Here is a 25,128-nt window from a genome sequence, read left to right as displayed (position 1 = left end):
GCAAGATAAGTGACAAGGCGGACTTTTATAATGTTGGGAGGTATGGGTTGCTATTTGTCACTCAGCGCTCTGCAAATCTTTCCAATATTCAAATTGTGAAAAAAAATATATTAAAAAACATATAGTATAATATATTCAATACAACATAATATACAGAAAACACCCTTAAAGTGTCCAGACATAGAAAAAGTGTGTGGTGGGTATTCTTCTCCCAAAGTTATAGCTGTTCAGGCAGACATTAGAAATGGCTACTTTCTAAACCACACAGAAGAAAACAAAGCATACACCATAGCATAATAGCATATTATTAATGTTTCAAATGAATATTGTTTAAAATTGCACAAAGAGAAAACAGCATATGCAAATAATTGGGCCCCATTGGATATATGCGTACTAATTTTGAGATTAATATCAGCAAGTAAAATGGATCCACACATACAGTAGGAATCCAAGGATTCCAAGAAAGATTTCACTTGTCACCACATATAGCGCTTAACCTGCCTCAATCTACAAGTGCTGGCTTTGCACACCTGAACTTGTGAATCAGTTTGAAGGGTGGTTTTATCTACTGGTGGCCCAGCATTTTTCTGAATGTGCTATGTTAGTACATCTATATGGGGGGGGGGGGGGGGGGGGGGGAGTCGGAATGATTTTTTTTTTTCTCCTAGACCCAATTTGGACATACTTCCCGGAGGTCAGTATGTAACTAATCAGATTTGTATCTGTAAAATGAAGGCAGATGTACACCAATAAGCTTCTGAGGAAGTTCATAGACTGAAACACGTTAGCCGCTACATGTGGCAACAAGCAACTTCATCATTATTGGTTATCCTATTTTAGCCACATGGGGGAGCTGGCATAGGGACTGGGACCTGCCACACATGCTGATATTAATCTCCTCATCTGGTATATATATTATATATATATTATATATAGGGACCAGTTTATTTATGGTACACTAATTTCTATTTTGTTTGTAAGCGCAACTAGAATTTTTTCAATTTTCGGGACAATTTTCGGGTGTTTTTTCTGTATATTATGCTGTATTGAATATATTAAACTACTATATGTTTTTTTATATTTTTTACTATTTGAATATTGGAGAGAGATGCACAGTGCTGGGAGACACACATCACCCTTCCAATTGAGGAGCAGAAGTGTAGACACTTAATGGTGTTAAAATTCTTTATAGAAACCCCTTAAGCTTTAAATATAATACTACTTATACTTTAATATCAAAACACACATGTATATACTCTTGAATAGTACTATACTCCTCTGTAAATTATACCATAACAAAATTATTCAACATTTTGGGGTCAATTCAATTATCTTGCCCCTGTAAGTGCAGCTGTATGCCCCAATTATGTTAGTTCCAGACTCCCTGATTCTTGTTCGTAGCCTCATAAGGCCGCAAAGAAACCTGAGGGGCCATTCCAGGCATTTGGATGCCATGGCAGCGTGACGTCTAGAAGATATATGAATTGACCCCATTATACACTTATGAAAACTCAATACAAATCTACAGTATATTATAATCTGTTAAAGCCTGTCCTATCTCCTACATGCATGCACAGTGGGAGCTGGGGCACACGGCACCCTTTCAACAGCTTCCACTGCTACGTAGATGGGACAAATCTTAACAGTAGAGGAGAACCCGCCGGGAATCAGAGATGTGGGTATACAATCTGGAGGGGGGAGCAGTGTGCCAGACATTGCCGCGTGATGGGGCAGAGATTGGCAAGGCTAAATAAAGCAGCAGGAGTCCGTACCATAGTGGGCGGTGGGACAGAGCAGAGCAAAACAAGACAGGGAGGGGGCGGACCGCGGGGCCCAGCATATGCGTATATTTATTCAAAAAATTAAATACCTTTATTAATATGCAGGTAGAGTAAGATCTAATCCTGGCCACAAACATTACACTATGGTCACCTGGTTACCTCAATAAATTATTTCATAGCAATTTGGCACCACACATGCCCTAATTGCCGGATTATAATGGAGGCTTGAACGTATCCTACTGTAACTCATTTTGATCGCTAAAAAGGGTTTTATTTCTAAATAGTGCAGAAGCCCCAGAACTTTCTCATCTCTACTGTAGGTATACATTTTCTGGCCATCAATCCCTGCATTGGAAATAAATGGTGGAAGACTTTTAGACAGATGCCTAGATTTGTGACAGTGGTTGGAATAGACTGAGCACTAAAGTTTGTAATTGCCCAATATGCCGGGAGCTCAGCACTGTCAGCAGCAGAGGCACAGTTACCTGCAAGGCTAATAGTTGACAGTGCACATAAAGAACCGGTGCTCACTGGCATGCTGAGTGCGCGAACAGATGCTGACAATGAAATGCATTATATTGTACTCTTAATGCCTAGATACGAATGTGCTATAGAAATCAGTTACTTTCATCCATGTACTTTCATCCGTACTACGGACATTTCTTTCCTCTTTGTAAGGCTGGAATGCTTACGCAGGAAATAATAAGAATTTACTCACCGGTAATTCTATTTCTCGTAGTCCGTAGTGGATGCTGGGAACTCCGTAAGGACCATGGGGAACAGCGGGCTCCGCAGGAGACTGGGCACTCTAAAAGAAAGATTAGGTACTATCTGGTGTGCACTGGCTCCTCCCTCTATGCCCCTCCTCCAGACCTCAGTTAGGGAAACTGTGCCCGGAAGAGCTGACACAATAAGGAAAGGATTTGGAATCCCGGGTAAGACTCATACCAGCCACACCAATCACACCGTACAACTCGTGATACTATACCCAGTTAACAGTATGAATAACAACTGAGCCTCACGAAAAGATGGCTCATAACAATAACCCTTTAGTTATGCAATAACTATATACAAGTATTGCAGACAATCCGCACTTGGGATGGGCGCCCAGCATCCACTACGGACTACGAGAAATAGAATTACCGGTGAGTAAATTCTTATTTTCTCTGACGTCCTAGTGGATGCTGGGAACTCCGTAAGGACCATGGGGATTATACCAAAGCTCCCCAGTGATCGCGCTGAGCCGGAAAAAAAGTGGGTCCCAGGGACCCATCACTTTTAAAAATTGGGGTCCTACCGGTCCTTTTCTGGGTCCCATTGAAGTGAAGGTTCATATTAATCTCATTACCGATTCAAACATGAAAACACAGACTTGATTTGGACACTACAAAAGTGTAGCAGGAGGGGGGAAGTGACAAAGCTGCTGGGCTGTGTAGCATACAGACACTGCACCAGAGCTGTAACTAGACATTTTGGCGCCCTTGTGGCAGAAAGTGAATTGGTGCTCCCAGTCCTACACTGCAAAGAACAGATAATGCGCGCCGAATTTAGGCTGCGTGGCAACATAATAGTGCCAATTCACATTACACCACACAGTAGTGCCGCTTATGCACATTGCACCGGGTACAGCACGTTACACACTTTGCGCCGAATACAGCACGTTATACACTTTGCGCCGGGTACAGCACGTTATACACTTTGCGCCGGGTACAGCACGTTATACACTTTGCGCCGGGTACAGCACGTTATACACTTTGCGCCGGGTACAGCACGTTATACACTTTGCACCGGGTACAGCACGTTATACACTTTGCGCCGGGTACAGCACGTTATACACTTTGCACCGGGTACAGCACGTTATACACTTTGCGCCGGGTACAGCACGTTATACACTTTGCAGCCACCACCTCAGACCCCCCCAGACACAGCGATCATGGGTGTCAGCGAGGGAAGGTGGTATCCACAGCGATTGTGCGGAAAAGGGTGGGGGGTGGGGGGGAATTGTGCAGGAAGGGGGTGCTCAGTCATTGCAGGTGTCACTGGAGGGGGTGTCCTGCCTGTGACTCACAACACCATATCGATATTAGCTTATCCAGCCTGTAGCAATGGCCCCCAGCAGCCGCATCTTACCAGCGCCGCATCACCCTCCCTCCCTCCCTATGTAATGAGCCAGGCGAGGAGCGGACAGAGCAGCAGAGTAGCCGCTGCCCCGCTCACTGTCCCGTCTGCCAGGCTGTGTGGACATTGCCTCCCACTCGCAGCTTCGGCCCCGTATCCCGCGGCAGCGCACAGACGGGTGAGGACAGGGAGGAGGACGGATCACACACTGACAGCGCATTGCCGTGCAGCGCAGCGCGTCCTCACCTTTAAATTCAAACCTGGAGTCCGCCCTGCAGCCGGCACAGAGAGCGCTGCTAAATCCCGTCTCAGCCCCAGCATTCGACTGCTGTCACCCGGAGCCCAAGGAGGAGGATTCAAGCTGCAGAGCGGGAAGAGAAGTCAGGACGGAGGCTGCCGCAGTGATTGGATGAGAGGAAACGCTGCCAGCAGTGATTGGTTGGGGACTCTGCTGGCTATGACTGGTTGAAGAGACGCGACGTGCAGCTGCCTGCAGTGATTGGTAGGGGAGTCACAGCGCGTCCCGCAGGACCCCCTCATTTTTCAAAACTGAGTCCCTTACTGCCTATAACGCGTAAAAATAAGATTTTACTTACCGATAAATCTATTTCTCGTAGTCCGTAGTGGATGCTGGGACTCCGTCAGGACCATGGGGAATAGCGGCCCCGCAGGAGACAGGGCACAAAATTTAAAAGTTTGACCACTAGGTGGTGTGTACTGGCTCCTCCCCCCATGACCCTCCTCCAAGCCTCAGCTAGGATACTGTGCCCGGACGAGCGTACACAATAAGGAAGGATTTTGAATCCCGGGTAAGACTCATACCAGCCACACCAATCACACCGTACAACTTGTGATCTGAACCCAGTTAACAGTATGACAAACGTAGGAGCCTCTGAACAGACGGCTCACAACAATAACAACCCGATTTTTTTGTAACAATAACTATGTACAAGTATTGCAGACAATCCGCACTTGGGATGTGCGCCCAGCATCCACTACGGACTACGAGAAATAGATTTATCGGTAAGTAAAATCTTATTTTCTCTGACGTCCTAGTGGATGCTGGGACTCCGTCAGGACCATGGGGATTATACCAAAGCTCCCAAACGGGCGGGACAGTGCGGCTGACTCTGCAGCACCGAATGAGAGAACTCCAGGTCCTCCTTAGCCAGGCTATCAAATTTGTAGAATTTTACAAACGTGTTCTCCCCTGACCACGTAGCTGCTCGGCAGAGTTGTAATGCCGAGACCCCTCGGGCAGCCGCCCAAGATGAGCCCACCTTCCTTGTGGAATGGGCCTTGACAGATTTAGGCTGTGGCAGGCCTGCCACAGAATGTGCAAGTTGAATTGTGCTACAAATCCAACGAGCAATCGTCTGCTTAGAAGCAGGAGCACCCAGCTTGTTGGGCGCATACAGTATAAACAGCGAGTCAGATTTTCTGACTCCAGCTGTCCTTGAAATATATATTTTCAATGCTCTGACAACGTCCAGCAACTTGGAATCCTCCAAATCGCTAGTAGCCGCAGGCACCACAATAGGCTGGTTCAGGTGAAACGCTGAAACCACCTTAGGCAGAAAGTGAGGACGCGTCCGCAGTTCTGCCCTGTCCGAATGGAAAATCAGATATGGGCTTTTATACGATAAAGCCGCCAATTCTGACACTCTCCTGGCTGAAGCCAGGGCCAGTAGCATGGTTACTTTCCATGTAAGATATTTCAAATCCACCGATTTGAGTGGCTCAAACCAATGGGATTTGAGAAAATCCAAAACTACATTAAGATCCCACGGTGCCACTGGGGGCACAACCGGGGACTGTATATGTAGTACTCCTTTTACAAAAGTCTGGACTTCAGGAACTGAAGCCAATTCTTTCTGGAAGAAAATCGACAGGGCCGAAATTTGAACCTTAATGGACCCTAATTTGAGGCCCATAGACAATCCTGTTTGCAGGAAATGTAGGAATCGACCCAGTTGAAATTCCTCCGTCGGGGCCTTCCTGGCCTCACACCACGCAACATATTTTCTCCAAATGCGGTGATAATGTTGTGCAGTCACCTCCTTCCTGGCTTTTACCAGGGTAGGGATGACCTCTTCCGGAATGCCTTTTTCCCTTAGGATTCGGCGTTCAACCGCCATGCCGTCAAACGCAGCCGCGGTAAGTCTTGGAATAGACACGGTCCATGCTGAAGCAGGTCCCGTCTTAGAGGTAGAGGCCACGGATCTTCCGTGAGCATCTCCTGAAGTTCCGGGTACCAAGTTCTTCTTGGCCAATCCGGAGCCACGAGTATCGTTCTTACTCCCCTTTGCCGTATAATTCTCAGTACTTTGGTATGAGAGGCAGAGGAGGAAACACCTACACTGACTGGTACACCCATGGTGTTACCAGAGCGTCTACAGCTATTGCCTGAGGGTCTCTTGACCTGGCGCAATATCTGTCCAGTTTTTTGTTGAGGCGGGACGCCATCATGTCCACCATTGGTCTTTCCCAATGGACCACAATCATGTGGAAGACTTCTGGATGAAGTCCCCACTCTCCCGGGTGCAGATCGTGTCTGCTGAGGAAGTCTGCTTCCCAGTTGTCCACTCCCGGGATGAACACAGCTGACAGTGCTAACACATGATTTTCTGCCCAGCGGAGAATCCTTGCAGCTTCTGCCATTGCCCTCCTGCTTCTTGTGCAGCCCTGTCTGTTTACGTGGGCGACTGCCGTGATGTTGTCCGACTGAATCAACACCGGCTGACCCTGAAGCAGAGGTTTTGCCAGGCTTAGAGCATTGTAGATTGCTCTTAGCTCCAGTATATTTATGTGAAGAGACGTCTCCAGGCTTGACCACACGCCCTGGAAGTTTCTTCCCTGTGTGACCGCTCCCCAGCCTCTCAGGCTGGCATCCGTGGTCACTAGGACCCAGTTCTGTATGCCGAATCTGCGGCCCTCTAACAGATGAGCACTCTGCAACCACCATAGCAGAGACACTCTTGTCCTTGTGGACAATTTTATCCGCTGATGCATCTGCAGATGCGATCCGGACCATTTGTCCAGCAGATCCCACTGAAAAGTTCGTGCATGGAATCTGCCGAATGGAATCGCTTCGTAAGAAGCTACCATTTTTCCCAGGACTCTTGTGCATTGATGCACAGATACTTTTCCTGGTTTTAGGAGGTTCCTGACTAGATCGGATAACTCCCTGGCTTTCTCCTCCGGAAGAAATACCTTTTTCTGAACAGTGTCCAGAATCATCCCTAGGAACAACAGACGTGTCGTCGGGATCAGTTGGGATTTTGGAAAATTCAGAATCCACCCGTGTTGTTGGAGCACTACTTGGGTTAGTGCTACTCCGACCTCCAGCTGTTCTCTGGATCTTGCCCTTATCAGGAGATCGTCCAAGTAAGGGATAATTAAGACGCCTTCTCTTCGAAGAAGGATCATCATTTCGGCCATTACCTTGGTAAAGACCCGGGGTGCCGTGGACAATCCAAACGGCAGCGTCTGAAACTGATAATGACAGTTTTGGACCACGAACCTGAGGTACCCTTGGTGTGAAGGACAAATTGGAACATGAAGGTAAGCATCCTTGATGTCCAAGGACACCATAAAATCCCCTTCTTCCAGATTCGCTATCACTGCTCTGAGTGACTCCATCTTGAACTTGAATTTTTGTATGTACAGGTTCAGAGATTTTAGATTTAGAATCGGTCTTACCGAGCCGTCCGGCTTCGGTACCACAAATAGCGTGGAGTAATACCCCTGTCCCTGTTGTAGGAGGGGTACCTTGACTATCACCTGCTGAGAATACAGCTTGTGAATGGCCTCCAATACCGTCGCCCTGTCGGAGGGAGACGTTTGCAAAGCAGACTTTAGGAAACGGCGAGGAGGGGACTTCTCGAATTCCAACCTGTAACCCTGAGATACTACCTGCAGGATCCAGGGGTCCACCTGCGAGTGAGCCCACTGTGCGCTGAAATGTTTGAGGCGACCCCCCACCGCCCCTGAGTCTGCTTGTAAGGTCCCAGCGTCATGCTGACGCCTTTGTAGAAGCCGGGGAGGGCTTCTGCTCCTGGGAAGGAGCTGCTTGTTGCAGTCTCTTACCCTTTCCTTTGCCTCGGGGCAAATAGGAATGTCCTTTTGCTCGTTTGTTCTTATAGGAACGAAAGGACTGCGGCTGAAAAGCCTGCGGCTTTTTCTGCTGGGAGGTGACCTGGGGTAAAAAGGTGGATTTTCCGGCCGTTGCCGTGGCCACCAGATCCGATAGACCGACCCCAAATAATTCCTCCCCCTTATACGGCAATACTTCCATATGGCGTTTGGAATCCGCATCACCTGACCACTGGCGCGTCCATAAACTTCTTCTGGCAGATATGGACATCGCACTTACTCTTGATGCCAGAGTGCAAATATCTCTCTGTGCATCTCGCATATAAAGAAATGCATCCTTTAACTGCTCTATAGTCAGTAAAATACTGTCCCTATCCAGGGTATCAATATTTTCAGACAGTGACTCCGACCAAGCCACGCCAGCACTGCACATCCAGGCTGAGGCGATTGCTGGTCTCAGTATAACACCCGTATGTGTGTATATACTTTTTAATGTATTCTCCAGCCTCCTATCAGCTGGATCCTTGAGGGCGGCCGTATCAGGAGACGGTAACGCCACTTGCTTTGATAAGCGTGTGAGCGCCTTATCCACCCTAGGAGGTGTTTCCCAGCGCGCCCTAACCTCTGGCGGGAAAGGGTATAATGCCAATAACTTCTTTGAAATTAGCAGTTTTCTATCTGGGGTAACCCACGCTTCATCACACACTTCATTCAGTTCCTCTGATTCAGGAAAAACTATCGGTAGTTTTTTCACACCCCACATAATACCCTTTTTTGTGGTACTTGCAGTATCAGAGATATGCAAAGCCTCCTTCATTGCCGTGATCATATAACGTGTGGCCCTACTGGAAAATACGTTTGTTTCTTCACCGTCGACACTGGATTCAGTGTCTGGGTCTGTGTCGACCGACTGAGGTAAAGGGCGGTTTACAGCCCCTGACGGTGTCTGAGACGCCTGGACAGGTACTAACTGGTTTGCCGGCTGTCTCATGTCGTCAACCGACTTTTGTAGCGTGCTGACACTATCCCGTAATTCCATAAACAAAGCCATCCATTCTGGTGTCGACTCCCTAGGGGGTGACATCACCATTACAGGCAATTGCTCCGCCTCCACGCCAACATCGTCCTCATACATGTCGACACACAGCAGACACACAGGGAATGCTCTGATAGAAGACAGGACCCCACTAGCCCTTTGGGGAGACAGAGGGAGAGTTTGCCAGCACACACCCAAGCGCTATAAATATATATAGGGACAACCTTAATAAGTGTGTTCCCTTTATAGCAGCTCAAATATTATAAATATCGCCAATAAGTGCCCCCCCTCTCTGTTTTTACCCTGTTTCTGTAGTGCAGTGCAGGGGAGAGTCCTGGGAGCCTTCCTCGCAGCGGAGCTGGGCAGGAAAATGGCGCTGTGTGCTGAGGAGAATAGGCCCCGCCCCCTTTTCGGCGGGCTTCTTCTCCCGGTTTTTTTGGAACCTGGCAGGGGTTAAATACATCCATATAGCCCCAGGGGCTATATGTGATATATTTTAGCCAGAATAGGTATATTACATTGCTGCCCAGGGCGCCCCCCCCAGCGCCCTGCACCCTCAGTGACCGCTGGTGTGAAGTGTGCGGAGAGCAATGGCGCACAGCTGCAGTGCTGTGCGCTACCTCATGAAGACTGAGACGTCTTCTGCCGCCGGTTTCTGGACCTCTTCTCTATTCGGCATCTGCAAGGGGGTCGGCGGCGCGGCTCCGGTGACCCATCCAGGCTGTACCTGTGATCGTCCCTCTGGAGCTAGTGTCCAGTAGCCTAAGAAGCAAATCCATCCTGCACGCAGGTGAGTTCACTTCTTCTCCCCTAAGTCCCTCGTTGCAGTGAGCCTGTTGCCAGCAGGACTCACTGAAAATAAAAAACCTAACAAACTTTTTCTAAGCAGCTCTTTAGGAGAGCCACCTAGATTGCACCCTGCTCGGACGGGCACAAAAACCTAACTGAGGCTTGGAGGAGGGTCATGGGGGGAGGAGCCAGTACACACCACCTAGTGGTCAAACTTTGAAATTTTGTGCCCTGTCTCCTGCGCGGCCGCTATTCCCCATGGTCCTGACGGAGTCCCAGCATCCACTAGGACGTCAGAGAAATACGCGTTATAGCGCGTTTTTGCGATCACTGCTCCCAAATGGGCGGGAGAGTGCGGATGACTCTGCAGCACCGAATGAGCAAACTCAAGGTCCTCCTCAGCCAGGGTATCAAACTTGTGGAATTTTGCAAATGTGTTTGAACCCGACCAAGTAGCAGCTCGGCAAAGCTGTAAAGCCGAGACCCCTCGGGCAGCCGCCCAAGAAGAGCCCACCTTCCTCGTGGAATGGGCTTTTACTGATTTAGGATGCGGCAGTCCAGCCGCAGAATGTGCAAGTTGAATCGTGCTATAGATTCAGCGAGCAATAGTCTGCTTTGAAGCAGGAACACCCAGCTTGTTGGGTGCATACAGGATAAATAGCGAGTCAGTATTCCTGACTCTAGCCATCCTGGAAACATAGATTTTCAGGGCCCCGACTACGTCCAGCAACTTGGAATCCTCCAAGTCCCGAGTAGCCGCAGGCACCACAATAGGGTGGTTCAAATGAAACGCTGATACCACCTTGGGAACGAGTCCTCAATTCCGCCCTATCCATATGAAAAATCAGATAAGGGCTTTTACATGAGAAAACCGCCAATTCTGATACACGCCTGGCCGAAGCCAAGGCCAACAGCATGACCACTTTCCGCGTGAGATATTTTTGCTTCACGGTTTTAAGTGGCTCAACCAATGCGACTTTAGGAAATCCAACACCACGTTGAGATCCCAAGGTGCCACTGGAGGCACAAAAGGGGGCAGAATATGCAGCACTCCTTTTAACAAAAGTCCGAACTTCAGGCAGTGAAGCCAGTTCTTTTTGGAAGAAAATCGACAGAGCCAAAATCTGGACCTTAATGGAACCCAATTTTAGGCCCATAGTCACCCCTGACTGTAGGAAATGCAGAAATCGACCCAGCTGAAATTCCTCCGTTGGGGCCTTCCAGGCCTCACACCAAGCAACATATTTCCGCCATATGCGGTGATAATGTTTTGCGGTCACATCCTTTCTAGCTTTAATCAGCGTAGGAATGACTTCCTCCGGAATGCCCTTTTCCTTTAGGATCCGGTGTTCAACCGCCATGCCGTCAAACGCAGCCGCGGTAAGTCTTGGAACAGACAGGGCCCCTGCAGTAGCAGGTCCTGTCTAAGCGGCAGAGGCCGAGGGTCCTCGGAGATCATTTCTCGAAGTTCTGGGTACCAAGCTCTTCTTGGCCAAACCGGAACAATGAGTATAGTTCTTACTCCTCTCCTTCTTATTATTCTCAGTACCTTGGGTACGAGAGGAAGAGGAGGGAAACATATAAACCGACTGGTACACCCACGGTGTCACTAGAGCGTCCACAGCTAACGCCTGAGGGTCCCTTGACCTGGCGCAATATCTTTTTAGCTTTTTGGTGAGGCGGGACGCCATCATGTCCACCTGTGGCCGTTCCCAACGGTTCACAATCAGCTGGAAGACTTCTGGATGAAGTCCCCACTCTCCCGAGTGGAGGTCGTGCCTGCTGAGGAAGTCTGCTTCCCAGTTGTCCACTCCCGGAATGAACACTGCTGACAGTGCTATCACGTGATTCTCCGCCATCAAAGAATCCTTGTGGCTTCTGCCATTGCCACCCTGCTTCTTGTGCCGCCCTGGCAGTTTACATGGGCGACCGCTGTGATGTTGTCTGACTGAATCAGAACCGGTTGTTTTTGAAGCAGGGGTTCTGCTTGACTCAGGGCGTTGTAAATGTCCCTTAGTTCCAGAATATTTATGTGTAGGGAAGTTTCCTGACTTGACCATTGTCCTTGGAAGTTTCTTCCCTGGGTGACTGCCCCCCAACCTCGGAGGCTTGCATCCGTGGTCACCAGGACCCAGTCCTGTATGCCGAATCTGCGGCCTTCGAGCAGATGAGCACTCTGCAGCCACCACAGCAGAGACACCCTGGCCCTCGGGGACAGGGTAATTAAACGATGCATCTGGAGATGCGATCCAGACCACTTGTCCAACAGATCCCACTGGAAGATCCTTGCATGGAATCTGCCGAAGGGACTTGCTTCGTAAGAAGCTACCATCTTTCCCAGGACTCGCGTGCAGTGATGCACCAACACCTGCTTTGGTTTCAGGAGGTCCCTGACCAGAGATGATAATTCCTGGGCCTTCTCCTCCGGGAGAAATTCTTCTGTTCTGTGTCCAGAATCATGCCCAAGAACAGCAGACGCGTCGTAGGAATCAGCTGCGACTTTGGGATATTCAGAATCCAGCCGTGCTGATGCAGCACTTCCTGAGATAGTGCCACGCCGACTAGCAACTGCTCCTTGGACCTCGCCTTTATAAGGAGATCGTCCAAGTACGGAATAATCATGACTCCCTTCTTTCGGAGGAGCATCATCATTTCGGCCATTACCTTGGTAAATACCCACGGTGCCAGGGACAGACCAGACGGCAACGTCTGGAATTGGTAATGACAGTCCTGTACCACAACCTTGAGGTACTTTGAACTTGAACTTTTTTATATAAATGTTCCAGGATTTTAAATTTAGAATGGGTCTCACCGAACCGTCTGGTTTCGGTACCACAACATTGTGGAATAGTAACCCCGTCCCTGTTGAAGGAGGGGTACCTTGATTATCACCTGCTGAAGATACAGCTTGTGAATTGCCGCCAGTACTACCTCCCTGTCTCTGAGGTCAGCAGGCAAGGCTGATTTGAGGTAACGGCGAGGGGGAGTCGCCTCGAACTCAAGCTTGTATCCCTGTGATACTACTTGCAGAACCCAGGGATCCATCTGTGAGCGAGCCCACTGGTCGCTGAAGTTCCGGAGACGCGCCCCCACCGCACCTGGCTCAGCCTGTGGAGCCCCAGCGTCATGCGGTGGACTTAGAGGAAGCGGGGGAAGATTTTTGATCCTGGGAACTGGCTATCTGGTGCAGCCTTTTTCCTTCTTCCCTTGCCTCTGGCAGAAAGGAAGCGCCTTTGACCCGCTTGCTTTTCTGAGGCCGAAAGGACTGTACCTGATAATACGGTGCTTTCTTAGGCTGTGAGGGAACCTGAGGTAAAAATTTTTACTTCCCAGCTGTTGCTGTGGATACGAGGTCCGAGAGACCATCCCCAAACAATTCCTCACCCTTATAAGGCAGAATCTCCATGTGCCTTTTAGAATCAGCATCACCTGTCCACTGCCGGGTCCATAATACCCTCCTGGCAGAAACGGACATTGCATTAATTTTGGATGCCAGCCGGCAAATATCCCTCTGTGCATCCCTCATATATAAGACGATGTCTTTAATATGCTTTATGGTTAGCAAAATAGTATCCCTGTCGAGGGTAACACTATTATCTGACAGGGTATCAGACCACGCTGCAGCAGCACTACACCTCCATGCTGAGGCAATTGCAGGTCACAGTATAGTACCTGAGTGTGTATATACAGACTTCAGGATTTCCTCCTGCTTTCTATCAGCAGGCTTTTTCAAGGTGGCCGTATCCTGAGACGGCAGTGCCACCTTTTTTGACAAACGTGTGAGCGCCTTATCCACCCTAGGGGTTATCTCCCAACGTGACCTATCCGCTGGCGGGAAAGGGTACGCCATCAGTAACTTTTTAGAAATTAGCAGTTTCTTATCGGGGGAAACCCACGCTTCTTCACACACTTCATTCAATTCATCTGATGGGGGAACAAAACACTGGCTGCTTTTTCTCCCCAAACATAAAACCCCTTTTTAGTGGTACTTGGGTTAATGTCAGAAATGTGGAACACATTTTTTTATTGCCGAAATCATGCAACGGATGCCCCTAGTGGATTTTGTATATGTCTCAACCTCGTCGACACTGGAGTCAGACTCCGTGTCGACATCTGTGTCTGCCATCTGAGGTAGCGGGCGTTTTTGAGCCCCTGATGGCCTTTGAGACGCCTGGGCAGGCGCGGGCTGAGAAGCCGGCTGTCCCATGGCTGTTACGTCATCCAGCCTTTTATGTAAGGAGTTGACACTGTCGGTTCTTCCACATATCCACCCACTCTGGTGTCGGCCCCGCAGGGGGTGACATCACATTTATCGGCACCTGCTCCGCCTCCACATAAGCCTCCTCATCAAACAAGTCGACACAGCCGTACCGACACACCGCACACACACAGGGAATGCTCTGACTGAGGACAGGACCCCACAAAGTCCTTTGGGGAGACAGAGAGAGAGTATGCCAGCACACACCACAGCGCTATTTAATCAGGGATTTACACTAACAGAAAGTGATTTATCCCTATAGCTGCTTTTTTATATACAGTTTGCGCCTAAATTTAGTGCCCCCCCTCTCTTTTTAACCCTTTGAGCCTGGAAACTGCAGGGGAGAGCCTGGGGAGCTGTCTTCCAGCTGCACTGTGAAGAGAAAATGGCGCCAGTGTGCTGAGGGAGATAGCCACGCCCCTTTTTCAGGCGGACTTCTCCCGCTCTTATAATTGTATTATGGCAGGGGATTTTTACACATATATAGCTTATTAGGCTATATTATGTGTTGTTTGCCAAAGTTAAGGTACTCTAATTGCAGCCCAGGGCGCCCCCCCCCCAGCGCCCTGCACCCATCAGTGACCGGAGTATGTGGTGTGCATAGGGAGCAATGGCGCACAGCTGCAGTGCTGTGCGCTACCTTAATGAAGACCAAAGTCTTCAGCCGCCGATTTCCAGGACGTTCTTCTTGCTTCTGGCTCTGTAAGGGGGACGGCGGCGCGGCTCCGGGACCAGACGACCGAGGCTGGGCCTGTGTTCGATCCCTCTGGAGCTAATGGTATCCAGTAGCCTAAGAAGCCCAAGCTAGCTGCAAGCAGGTAGGTTCGCTTCTTCTCCCCTTAGTCCCTCGTAGCAGTGAGTCTGTTGCCAGCAGATCTCACTGAAAATAAAAAACCTAACAAATACTTTCTTTACTAGGAGCTCAGGAGAGCCCCTAGTGTGCAACCAGCTCGGGCCAGGCACAGATTCTAACTGAGGTCTGGAGGAGGGGCATAGAGGGAGGAGCCAGTGCACACCAGATAGTACCTAATCTTTCTTTTAGAGTGCCCAGTCTCCTGCGGAGCCCGCTGTTCCCCATGGTCCTTACGGAGTTCCCAGCATCCACTAGGACGTCAGAGAAATTGGAGCCACAGAATTTTCGATAAACTAGAGCAAGCAACAGGGTAACATAATACATAACAGCACAAAATTTCATCTTTTCTGTGTTACGCTGAGAAATAACAATAAGAAAAGCAATGACTGTGTAAAGAATAATTCCAGGAAAAAAAAGTAAAAATTCAGTTGTGTGTGGAACATCACAAGTTGTACAGACCATACCAGTGCCTTCAGCTGGAGTCAGGTATTCATTAGGGGGGTATTCAGGTTGGGCCGCAATATTGCGCATTCGCAGATCGGCTGATTATCAGCCGCATGCGCTGCGAGTGCAGCACGGGTGTGCGTGTTTTCACAATGCAATCACATCCTGGCAGGATGCGATTGCATAGTGATTGACAGCTGGTGGGCATTCGGAAGTGGCGACGCGACATTGGTGGGGAGTGATGGAGAAACGCAGGCGTGTCATGGCCGTTTTCGGGAAGGCCGGATGAAATTAGCTGCGTTTCCTGCGTCGGGAAACTTGGCGCCCGATGCGACTGCATATGCAGCCTGGTTGCGTATGCATGAAGGCTACCAATATTTCTCCAATTACTGTGATGCGATCACAATGCAGGGCTGTGCTACACATGCTGGACGGCCCTGCCCTGAGCTGGAAGGCTCCCAACATGGGATTTTAAACAGTAGGAGTTTTGCGATTTTAGCAAAACTGCTACCGATGCTGAATAACCCCCTACTTTGCAAAGGAGTATTGGTTTTCATAAAGTCCACCCCAGCAGAAGTGAGCAGAGTACAACCACCAGATAAGGGTGAACGCCGGATAACAGGTACAAGTATGTCAGTCTATTTCAGTGGTTCTCAAACTCGGTCCTCAGGACCCCACACAGTGCATGTTTTGCAGGTAACCCAGCAGGTGCACAGGTGTATTCATTATTCACTGACACATTTTAAAAGGTCCACAGGTGGAGCTAATTATTTCACTGGGGATTTTGTGAGGAGACCTGCAAAACATGCACCGTGTGGGGTCCTGAGGACCGAGTTTGAGAACCTGTGGTCTATTTGATTAAATAACTTAATGAACAGAAACAATTTTCTGATTCTGGTTGAATTATACTTTATGTTGAAGGATATTGTATAGATAGTGTTTTGTAGCCATGTTCAATTAATGTTTTTTGTCTCCAACATTCTTCAGGGAAGACCCACAGTCAGTGGTAAATTTTCCACAAACGTTTTGAGAGTATCACTAATAGAATTTACCCTCAAGTGTTTCATATGGAATTCAACCCATTATTTTTTCTCCATCTGGTCTTCAGCTTTATTATAACATAATCACACTACAGTGCAGAATGATTTGACTCCATCATTGTCCCAGCTTTAGATACAGACTATAAATTACAAGTAAAATTCATAATGGCAAAGCAATGGCAGAACATGGGCACAACTTCGCACCTACAGATATGTCCTCATAAATCTATCCGCCAGGTGCCGTGCAAATCTGCCAACGGCAGGCGTCTTTTTTTTTTTTTTCTTCAAAAATACGTCAATCACAACGCAATGCCACTAGGACGCACCAGGAGACTGTGCTGATTAATGTTATATTGTGTTTGACTGAGTCTGTATCCAGAGCAGAAAAGAACTTGTATTGGGAAAAAGCTGCTGCATTGTAGCACTTCATATACAGATTCAGAGACTCATTCACACACAATATACAAGAGTATCCTGGTGTGTCCTAGTCATATTTCATTGCAACCAAGACGCATTTTCAGTTATTAAAAAAAAAAAAAGCTTAATTTAAAGGACTTTTAATTAATTTACCTTTGATATCACCGTACTATGATGGTAATAACAGAAAAATGATTGTGGCTCAATGCTTTTTAAATAGGCTTATTTTGCATACAAGAGCTATCCCCAGCTAATTCGATTGCTGATGGTGGTACATCCTTGATGTATCGGGAAAAGCCCAATGATTATTACACCGCAGTGTATGAAGTGCCAGAACACATGCTTGTTACCTCCCTGAATCATCAGCCTCACCTGCAGAACAGATGTTATATGTCCAGTGACCAATACATAATAGGACGACTTCACCTGAATGCAATGGAGGCAGGCATCTTATTAATGCCTAATGAAAATGCTTTACAGTTAAGGAACAAGGTAACAGGCTAAGTGCTTTTATACAGGTCACAAAACTCCAAGCTGGTGTAGAATATCCTTTTGCAACTACAGTATTAAAAGCATACTGACCTACATTAGTTACTCCACATATTCACAAGCATTTTACCCACACCGACTTATACAATCCTCCAAATTGTTTGTTTAATACTTAATTTTTAAAGTATGAAATAATCTACATTAAGCATAATTTAAAACACTATTCGCACATGCATTTGCAGATTAATTCACTATTCAAAACCAGAACTCAATAAGCAAACAGCATCCACAGAGCAAGACTGATTATCAGCCCTGCGCAGTGTCTTAATCCGGCAATTCAGCCGGAGATCAATAGAAAGGGAAAGGTGCTTCTTTATTAACCTGGTGCATAGAACCACAATGTCCTGTAACCCACAGCAACCGATCATCTTCCCGTACTCTGGCTCCTGCTGTTAGCATTCAGTTATGCATCAGTTTTCACATGTTACAGCACACCACTGCTCTATGCACATACTGTAGCTATTAAATAAGTCCCACTCTCATTTGCAATATAACGCGCAGCAACTAGTTATGTGGAGTGTGTATGTATATATATATATATATATATATATATATATATATATATATATATATATATATATATATATATATATATATATATATATATATATATAGAGCAATTGTGTCTAATCATGTATCGCTTGTGCAACACAAGGTATGTAATGCAAAAATGTGGTTACATGTGTGGCTGTATTCAGATGATCTGCATCCTGAGTGGAAGACACCCAGGTAAGGTTCAGGTCATGATTTGTGACTGCCAGAATTGGGAGAGGGGGGGGGGGGGGGGGTGTTATAAAAAAAAAAAAAAATTTATTATATTATATATATATATATATATATATATATATATATTATATATATATATATATATATATATATATATATATATATATATATATATATGAATTTACTTACCGATAATTCTATTTCTCATAGTCCGTAGTGGATGCTGGGGACTCCGTAAGGACCATGGGGAATAGCGGCTCCGCAGGAGACTGGGCACAAAGTAAAAAGCTTTAGGACTACCTGGTGTGCACTGGCTCCTCCCCCTATGACCCTCCAAGCCTCAGTTAGGATACTGTGCCCGGACGAGCGTACACAATAAGGAAGGATTTTGAATCCCGGGTAAGACTCAAACCAGCCACACCAATCACACCGTACAACTTGTGATCTGAACCCAGTTAACAGCATGATAACAAAGGAGCCTCTGAAAAGATGGCTCACAACAATAATAACCCGATTTTTGTAACAATAACTATGTACAAGTATTGCAGACAATCCGCACTTGGGATGGGCGCCCAGCATCCACTACGGACTATGAGAAATAGAATTATCGGTAAGTAAATTCTTATTTTCTCTAACGTCCTAAGTGGATGCTGGGGACTCCGTAAGGACCATGGGGATTATACCAAAGCTCCCAAACGGGCGGGAGAGTGCGGATGACTCTGCAGCACCGAATGAGAGAACTCCAGGTCCTCCTCAGCCAGGGTATCAAATTTGTAGAATTTAGCAAACGTGTTTGCCCCTGACCAAGTAGCTGCTCGGCAAAGTTGTAAAGCCGAGACCCCTCGGGCAGCCGCCCAAGATGAGCCCACTTTCCGTGTGGAATGGGCTTTTACAGATTTTGGCTGTGGCAGGCCTGCCACAGAATGTGCAAGCTGAATTGTACTACAAATCCAACGAGCAATCGTCTGCTGAGAAGCAGGAGCACCCAGCTTGTTGGGTGCATACAGGATAAACAGCGAGTCAGATTTTCTGACTCCAGCCGTCCTGGAAACATATATTTTCAGGGCCCTGACTACGTCTAGCAACTTGGAATCCTCCAAGTCCCTAGTAGCCGCAGGCACCACAATAGGCTGGTTTAAGTGAAATACTGAAACCACCTTAGGAAGAAATTGAGGCCGAGTCCTCAATTCTGCCCTATCCGTATGAAAAATTAGGTAAGGGCTTTTATAGGATAAAGCCGCCAATTCTGATACACGCCTGGCTGAAGCCAGGGCTAACATCATTACCACTTTCCATGTGAGATATTTTAAGTCCACAGTGGTGAGTGGTTCAAACCAATGTGATTTTAGGAATCCCAAAACTACATTGAGATCCCAAGGTGCCACTGGAGGCACAAAAGGAGGCTGTATATGCAGTACCCCCTTGACAAACGTCTGAACTTCAGGAACTGAAGCTAGTTCTTTTTGGAAGAATATTGACAGGGCCGAAATTTGAACCTTAATGGACCCTAATTTTAGGCCCATAGACAGTCCTGTTTGCAGGAAATGCAGGAAACGACCCAGTTGAAATTCCTCTGTAGGGGCCTTCCTGGCCTCACAGCACGCAACATATTTACGCCAAATACGGTGATAATGTTGCACAGTTACATCCTTCCTGGCTTTGATCAGGGTAGGGATGACTTCATCCGGAATGCCTTTTTCTTTCAGGATCCGGCGTTCAACCGCCATGCCGTCAAACGCAGCCGCGGTAAGTCTTGAAACAGACATGGTCCCTGCTGGAGCAGGTCCTTTCTTAGAGGTAGAGGCCACGGGTCTTCCGTGAGCATCTCTTGAAGTTCCGGGTACCAAGTCCTTCTTGGCCAATCCGGAGCCACGAGTATAGTCTTTACTCCTCTCCTTCTTATGATTCTCAATACTTTGGGTATGAGAGGCAGAGGAGGGAACACATACACTGATCGGTACACCCACGGTGTTACCAGAGCGTCCACAGCTATTGCCTGAGGGTCCCTTGACCTGGCGCAATATCTGTCCAGTTTTTTGTTGAGGCGGGACGCCATCATGTCCACCTTTGGTTTTTCCCAACGGTTCACAATCATGTGGAAGACTTCTGGGTGAAGTCCCCACTCCCCCGGGTGGAGATCGTGTCTGCTGAGGAAGTCTGCTTCCCAGTTGTCCACTCCCGGAATGAACACTGCTGACAGTGCTATCACATGATTTTCCGCCCAGCGAAGAATCCTTGCAACTTCCGTCATTGCCCTCCTGCTTCTTGTGCCGCCCTGTCTGTTTACGTGGGCGACTGCCGTGATGTTGTCCGACTGGATCAACACCGACTGACCCTGAAGCAGAGGCCTTGCCTGACTTAGGGCATTGTAAATGGCCCTTAGTTCCAGGATATTTATGTGAAGTGACGTTTCCATGCTTGACCACAAGCCCTGGAAATTTCTTCCCTGTGTGACTGCTCCCCAGCCTCTCAGGCTGGCATCCGTGGTCACCAGGACCCAATCCTGAATGCCGAATCTGCGGCCCTCTAGGAGATGAGCACTCTGTAACCACCACAGGAGAGACACCCTTGTCCTTGGAGACAGGGTTATCCGCTGATGCATTTGAAGATGCGATCCGGACCATTTGTCCAGCAGATCCCACTGAAAAGTTCTTGCGTGGAATCTGCCGAATGGAATCGCTTCGTAAGAAGCCACCATCTTTCCCAGGACCTTTGTGCATTGATGCACTGACACCTGGCCTGGTCTTAGGAGGTTCCTGACTAGGTCGGATAACTCCCTGGCTTTCTCCTCCGGGAGAAACACCTTTTTCTGTACTGTGTCCAGAATCATCCCTAGGAACAGCAGACGTGTCGTCGGAATCAACTGCGATTTTGGAATATTTAGAATCCAACCGTGCTGTCGTAGTACTATTTGAGATAGTGCTACTCCGACCTCTAACTGTTCTCTGGACCTTGCCCTTATCAGGAGATCGTCCAAGTAAGGGATAATTAAGACGCCTTTTCTTCGAAGAAGAATCATCATTTCGGCCATTACCTTGGTAAAGACCCGGGGTGCCGTGGACAATCCAAACGGCAGCGTCTGAAACTGATAATGATAGTTCTGTACCACAAACCTGAGGTACCCTTGGTGAGAAGGGCAAATTGGGACATGGAGGTAAGCATCCTTGATGTCCAGAGACACCATATAGTCCCCTTCTTCCAGGTTCGCTATCACTGCTCTGAGTGACTCCATCTTGAACTTGAACCTTCTTATGTAAGTGTTCAAGGATTTCAGATTTAAAATGGGTCTCACCGAGCCGTCCGGCTTCGGTACCACAAACAGCGTGGAATAATACCCCTTTCCCTGTTGTAGGAGGGGTACCTTGATTATCACCTGCTGGGAATACAGCTTGTGAATGGCTTCCAATATCGCCTTCCTGTCGGGGGGAGACGTTGGTAAAGCAGACTTCAGGAACCGGCGAGGGGGAGACGTCTCGAATTCCAATTTGTACCCCTGAGATACTACCTGCAGGATCCAGGGGTCCACTTGCGAGTGAGCCCACTGCGCGCTGAAAATCTTGAGACGGGCCCCCACCGTGCCTGAGTCCGCTTGTAAGGCCCCAGCGTCATGCTGAGGACTTGGCAGAAGCGGGGGAGGGCTTCTGTTCGTGGGAAGAGGCTGTCTGCTGCAGTCTTTTTCCCCTTCCTCTGCCCCGGGGCAGATATGAGTGGCCTTTTGCCCGCATGCCCTTATGGGGACGAAAGGACTGAGCCTGAAAAGACGGTATCTTTTTCTGCTGCGAGGTGACTTGGGGTAGAAAGGTGGATTTCCCGGCCGTTGCCGTGGTCACCAAGTCCGATAGACCGACCCCAAACAACTCCTCCCCTTTATACGGCAATACTTCCATATGCCGTTTGGAATCCGCATCCCCTGACCACTGTCGCGTACATAATCCTCTTCTGGCAGAAATGGACATCGCACTTACTCTTGATGCCAGAGTGCAAATATCCCTCTGTGCATCTCGCATATATAGAAACGCATCTTTTAAACGCTCTATAGTCAATAATATATTGTCCCTGTCCAGGGTATCAATATTTTCAGTCAGGGAATCCGACCAAGCCACCCCAGCACTGCACATCCAGGCTGAGGCGATTGCTGGTCGCAGTATAATACCAGTATGTGTGTATATACTTTTTAGGACATTTTCCAGCTTCCTATCAGCTGGTTCCTTGAGGGCGGCCGTATCAGGAGACGGTAACGCCACTTGTTTTGATAAGCGTGTGAGCGCCTTATCCACCCTAGGGGGTGTTTCCCAGCGCGCCCTAACCTCTGGCGGGAAAGGGTATAATGCCAATAATTTTTTAGAAATTAGCAGTTTTTTATCGGGGGAAACCCACGCTTCATCACACACCTCATTTAATTCATCTGATTCAGGAAAAACTACGGGTAGTTTTTTCACACCCCACATAATACCCTTTTTTGTGGTACTTGTAGTATCAGAAATGTTCAAAACCTCCTTCATTGCCGTGATCATGTAACGTGTAGCCCTACTGGAAAATACGTTTGTTTCTTCACCGTCGACACTGGAGTCAGTGTCCGTGTCTGTGTCTGTATCGACCTGATGTAACGGGCGCTTTAGAGCCCCTGACGGTGTTTGAGACGCCTGTATTAACTGATTATCCGGCTGTCTCATGTCGTCAACAGACTTTTGTAAAGTGCTGACACTATCACGTAATTCTTTCCATAAGATCATCCAGTCAGGTGTCGACTCCCTAGAGGGTGACATCACTAACACAGGCAATTGCTCCGCCTCCACACCATTTTCCTCCTCATACATGTCGACACAACGTACCGACACACCGCACACACACAGGGAATGCTCCGATAGAGGACAGGACCCCACTAGCCCTTTGGGGAGACAGAGGGAGAGTTTGCCAGCACACACCAGAGCGCTATATATATACAGGGATAACCTTATATAAGTGTTTTTCCCTAATATAGCTGCTGTATATCTTTATATGCCAATTTTATGCCCCCCCCTCTCTTGTTTTACCCTGTTTCTGTAGTGCAGGACTGCAGGGGAGAGTCAGGGAGCCTTCCTCCAACGGAGCTGTGAGGAAAAAATGGCGCCAGTGTGCTGAGGAGATAAGCTCCGCCCCCTTTTCGGCGGCCTTTCTCCCGCTTTTTTATCGTAATTTAGGCAGGGGTTAAATACATCCATATAGCCCAGGAGCTATATGTGATGTATTTTTAGCCAAAAAAAGGTATTTCTATTGCGTCTCAGGGCGCCCCCCCCCCAGCGCCCTGCACCCTCAGTGACCGGAGTGTTAAGTGTGCTGAGAGCAATGGCGCACAGCTGCGGTGCTGTGCGCTACCTTAATGAAGACAGGACGTCTTCTGCCGCCGATTTTCCGGACTCTTCCGTCTTCTGGCTCTGTAAGGGGGACGGCGGCGCGGCTCCGGGACCCATCCATGGCTGGGCCTGTGATAGTCCCTCTGGAGCTAATGTCCAGTAGCCTAAGAAGCCCAATCCACTCTGCACGCAGGTGAGTTCGCTTCTTCTCCCCTTAGTCCCTCGATGCAGTGAGCCTGTTGCCAGCAGGTCTCACTGAAAGCTAAAAACCTACTTTAAACTTTTTCTCTAAGCAGCTCAGGAGAGCCACCTAGATTGCACCCTTCTCGTTCGGGCACAAAATCTTAACTGAGGCTTGGAGGAGGGTCATAGGGGGAGGAGCCAGTGCACACCAGGTAGTCCTAAAGCTTTTTACTTTGTGCCCAGTCTCCTGCGGAGCCGCTATTCCCCATGGTCCTTACGGAGTCCCCAGCATCCACTTAGGACGTTAGAGAAATATATATATATATATATATATATATATATATATATATATATATATATATATATATATATATCTCTCTATTTATCCACATATCTGCACTCCTCTGATAGCTTTCAATTATACTGGCCAGGGTGCACTCCCAACAAATGCAGCAACGTGGAACTCCTGGACTCCATACAAGTGAAAATAGGTGCTTTAATATATCTTTATTATTATTATTATTATTTTTTATTATTTTTTCCCACACACCCCACAATTCTGGCAGTCACAAATCATGACCTGAACCTTACCTGGGTGTCTTCCACTCAGGATGCAGATCATCTGAATACAGCCACACATGTAACCACATTTTTGCATTACATACCTTGCGTTGTACAAGCGATACATGATTAGACACAATTGCTCTTATTTATCAATGAGTGATAAATTTCACTGTGAGTGATAAATTTCACCAGGCAATCCGCTCCAAACTGTCATTTTTCAAAAATAGTCTGTAACATGGCAGTTAGGAGCTGATTGGCTGGTGCAATTGATCACTCGCAGTGAAATGTGTCACTCATTGATAAATGAACCCATCTGTATTATTATTTACACTGCACACACTACAGTAGCTGTTAGCTGTGGAGCGGAATAGTGGCAGCCTGCTGAGTTACAGGCAGGAGGGGCTGGGGGGATACGGGGAACTGTAATGATCCGCTAGGAGAAAAGTTTCCTCCTTCCCTGCACCGAGCACATTAAAGCGCCTGGAAGCTGCACGAAGTTCCCGATCCATGTAACCAGGGGTAGCAGCGCAGCGCCGGGACAGCGGCGGTACTTACAGAGGAGCAGAGCGGTGATGGACAGGCAGATGCAGCCCTGCATGGTCCCGGAGCAGCAGCACAGCCCGCCGCTGTGTGGGTGATGGCAGCCGCGAGGAGAGGTCAGTCAGCAGCAGCAGCAGCAGCCCGGAACATCCCAACAGCAGCAGCGCTCAGTGCTGTACACACAGCGGCGCTGCTCTGCCCGGAGAGTGACAGACACTCCAGCCTCTGACGTGCGCATGAGAGCCGCCTCCTCATTGGTCACTCGATGGCACATTCTAATTGGCAGCCGAGAAGGGCCTTCTGATTGGCTGAGCTGATCCCCTGTGCTAAAGATTTGAGGAGAAAAAGAAGAAAGTTTTCAATGTGTGATGTTTGGGAGCAGTTATGGGTGATAGGCTGCAT

General features: G+C 48.1%; 1 protein-coding gene across 2 annotated transcripts in view; it reads right to left on the bottom strand.

Annotated features, from left to right (window-relative positions):
• B3GLCT (beta 3-glucosyltransferase) overlaps positions 1-24,825 on the bottom strand; it is a 1,170,551-nt gene extending 1,145,726 nt beyond the window's left edge. For both annotated transcript variants that reach the window (XM_063951761.1, XM_063951762.1), the window contains exon 1: positions 24,742-24,825. In XM_063951761.1, coding sequence (XP_063807831.1) covers positions 24,742-24,784 — 43 coding nt within the window. In that variant the 5' untranslated portion in view covers positions 24,785-24,825. The remainder of the gene's footprint in view (positions 1-24,741) is intronic.
• Positions 24,826-25,128: the final 303 nt, after the last annotated feature.

The sequence above is a fragment of the Pseudophryne corroboree genome, chromosome 2, assembly GCF_028390025.1.
Source record: "Pseudophryne corroboree isolate aPseCor3 chromosome 2, aPseCor3.hap2, whole genome shotgun sequence".
NCBI lineage: Eukaryota > Metazoa > Chordata > Amphibia > Anura > Myobatrachidae > Pseudophryne > Pseudophryne corroboree.
The sequence above is the reverse complement of the archived record's forward strand: the minus strand, read 5'-3'. Positions and strand labels throughout refer to the sequence as shown.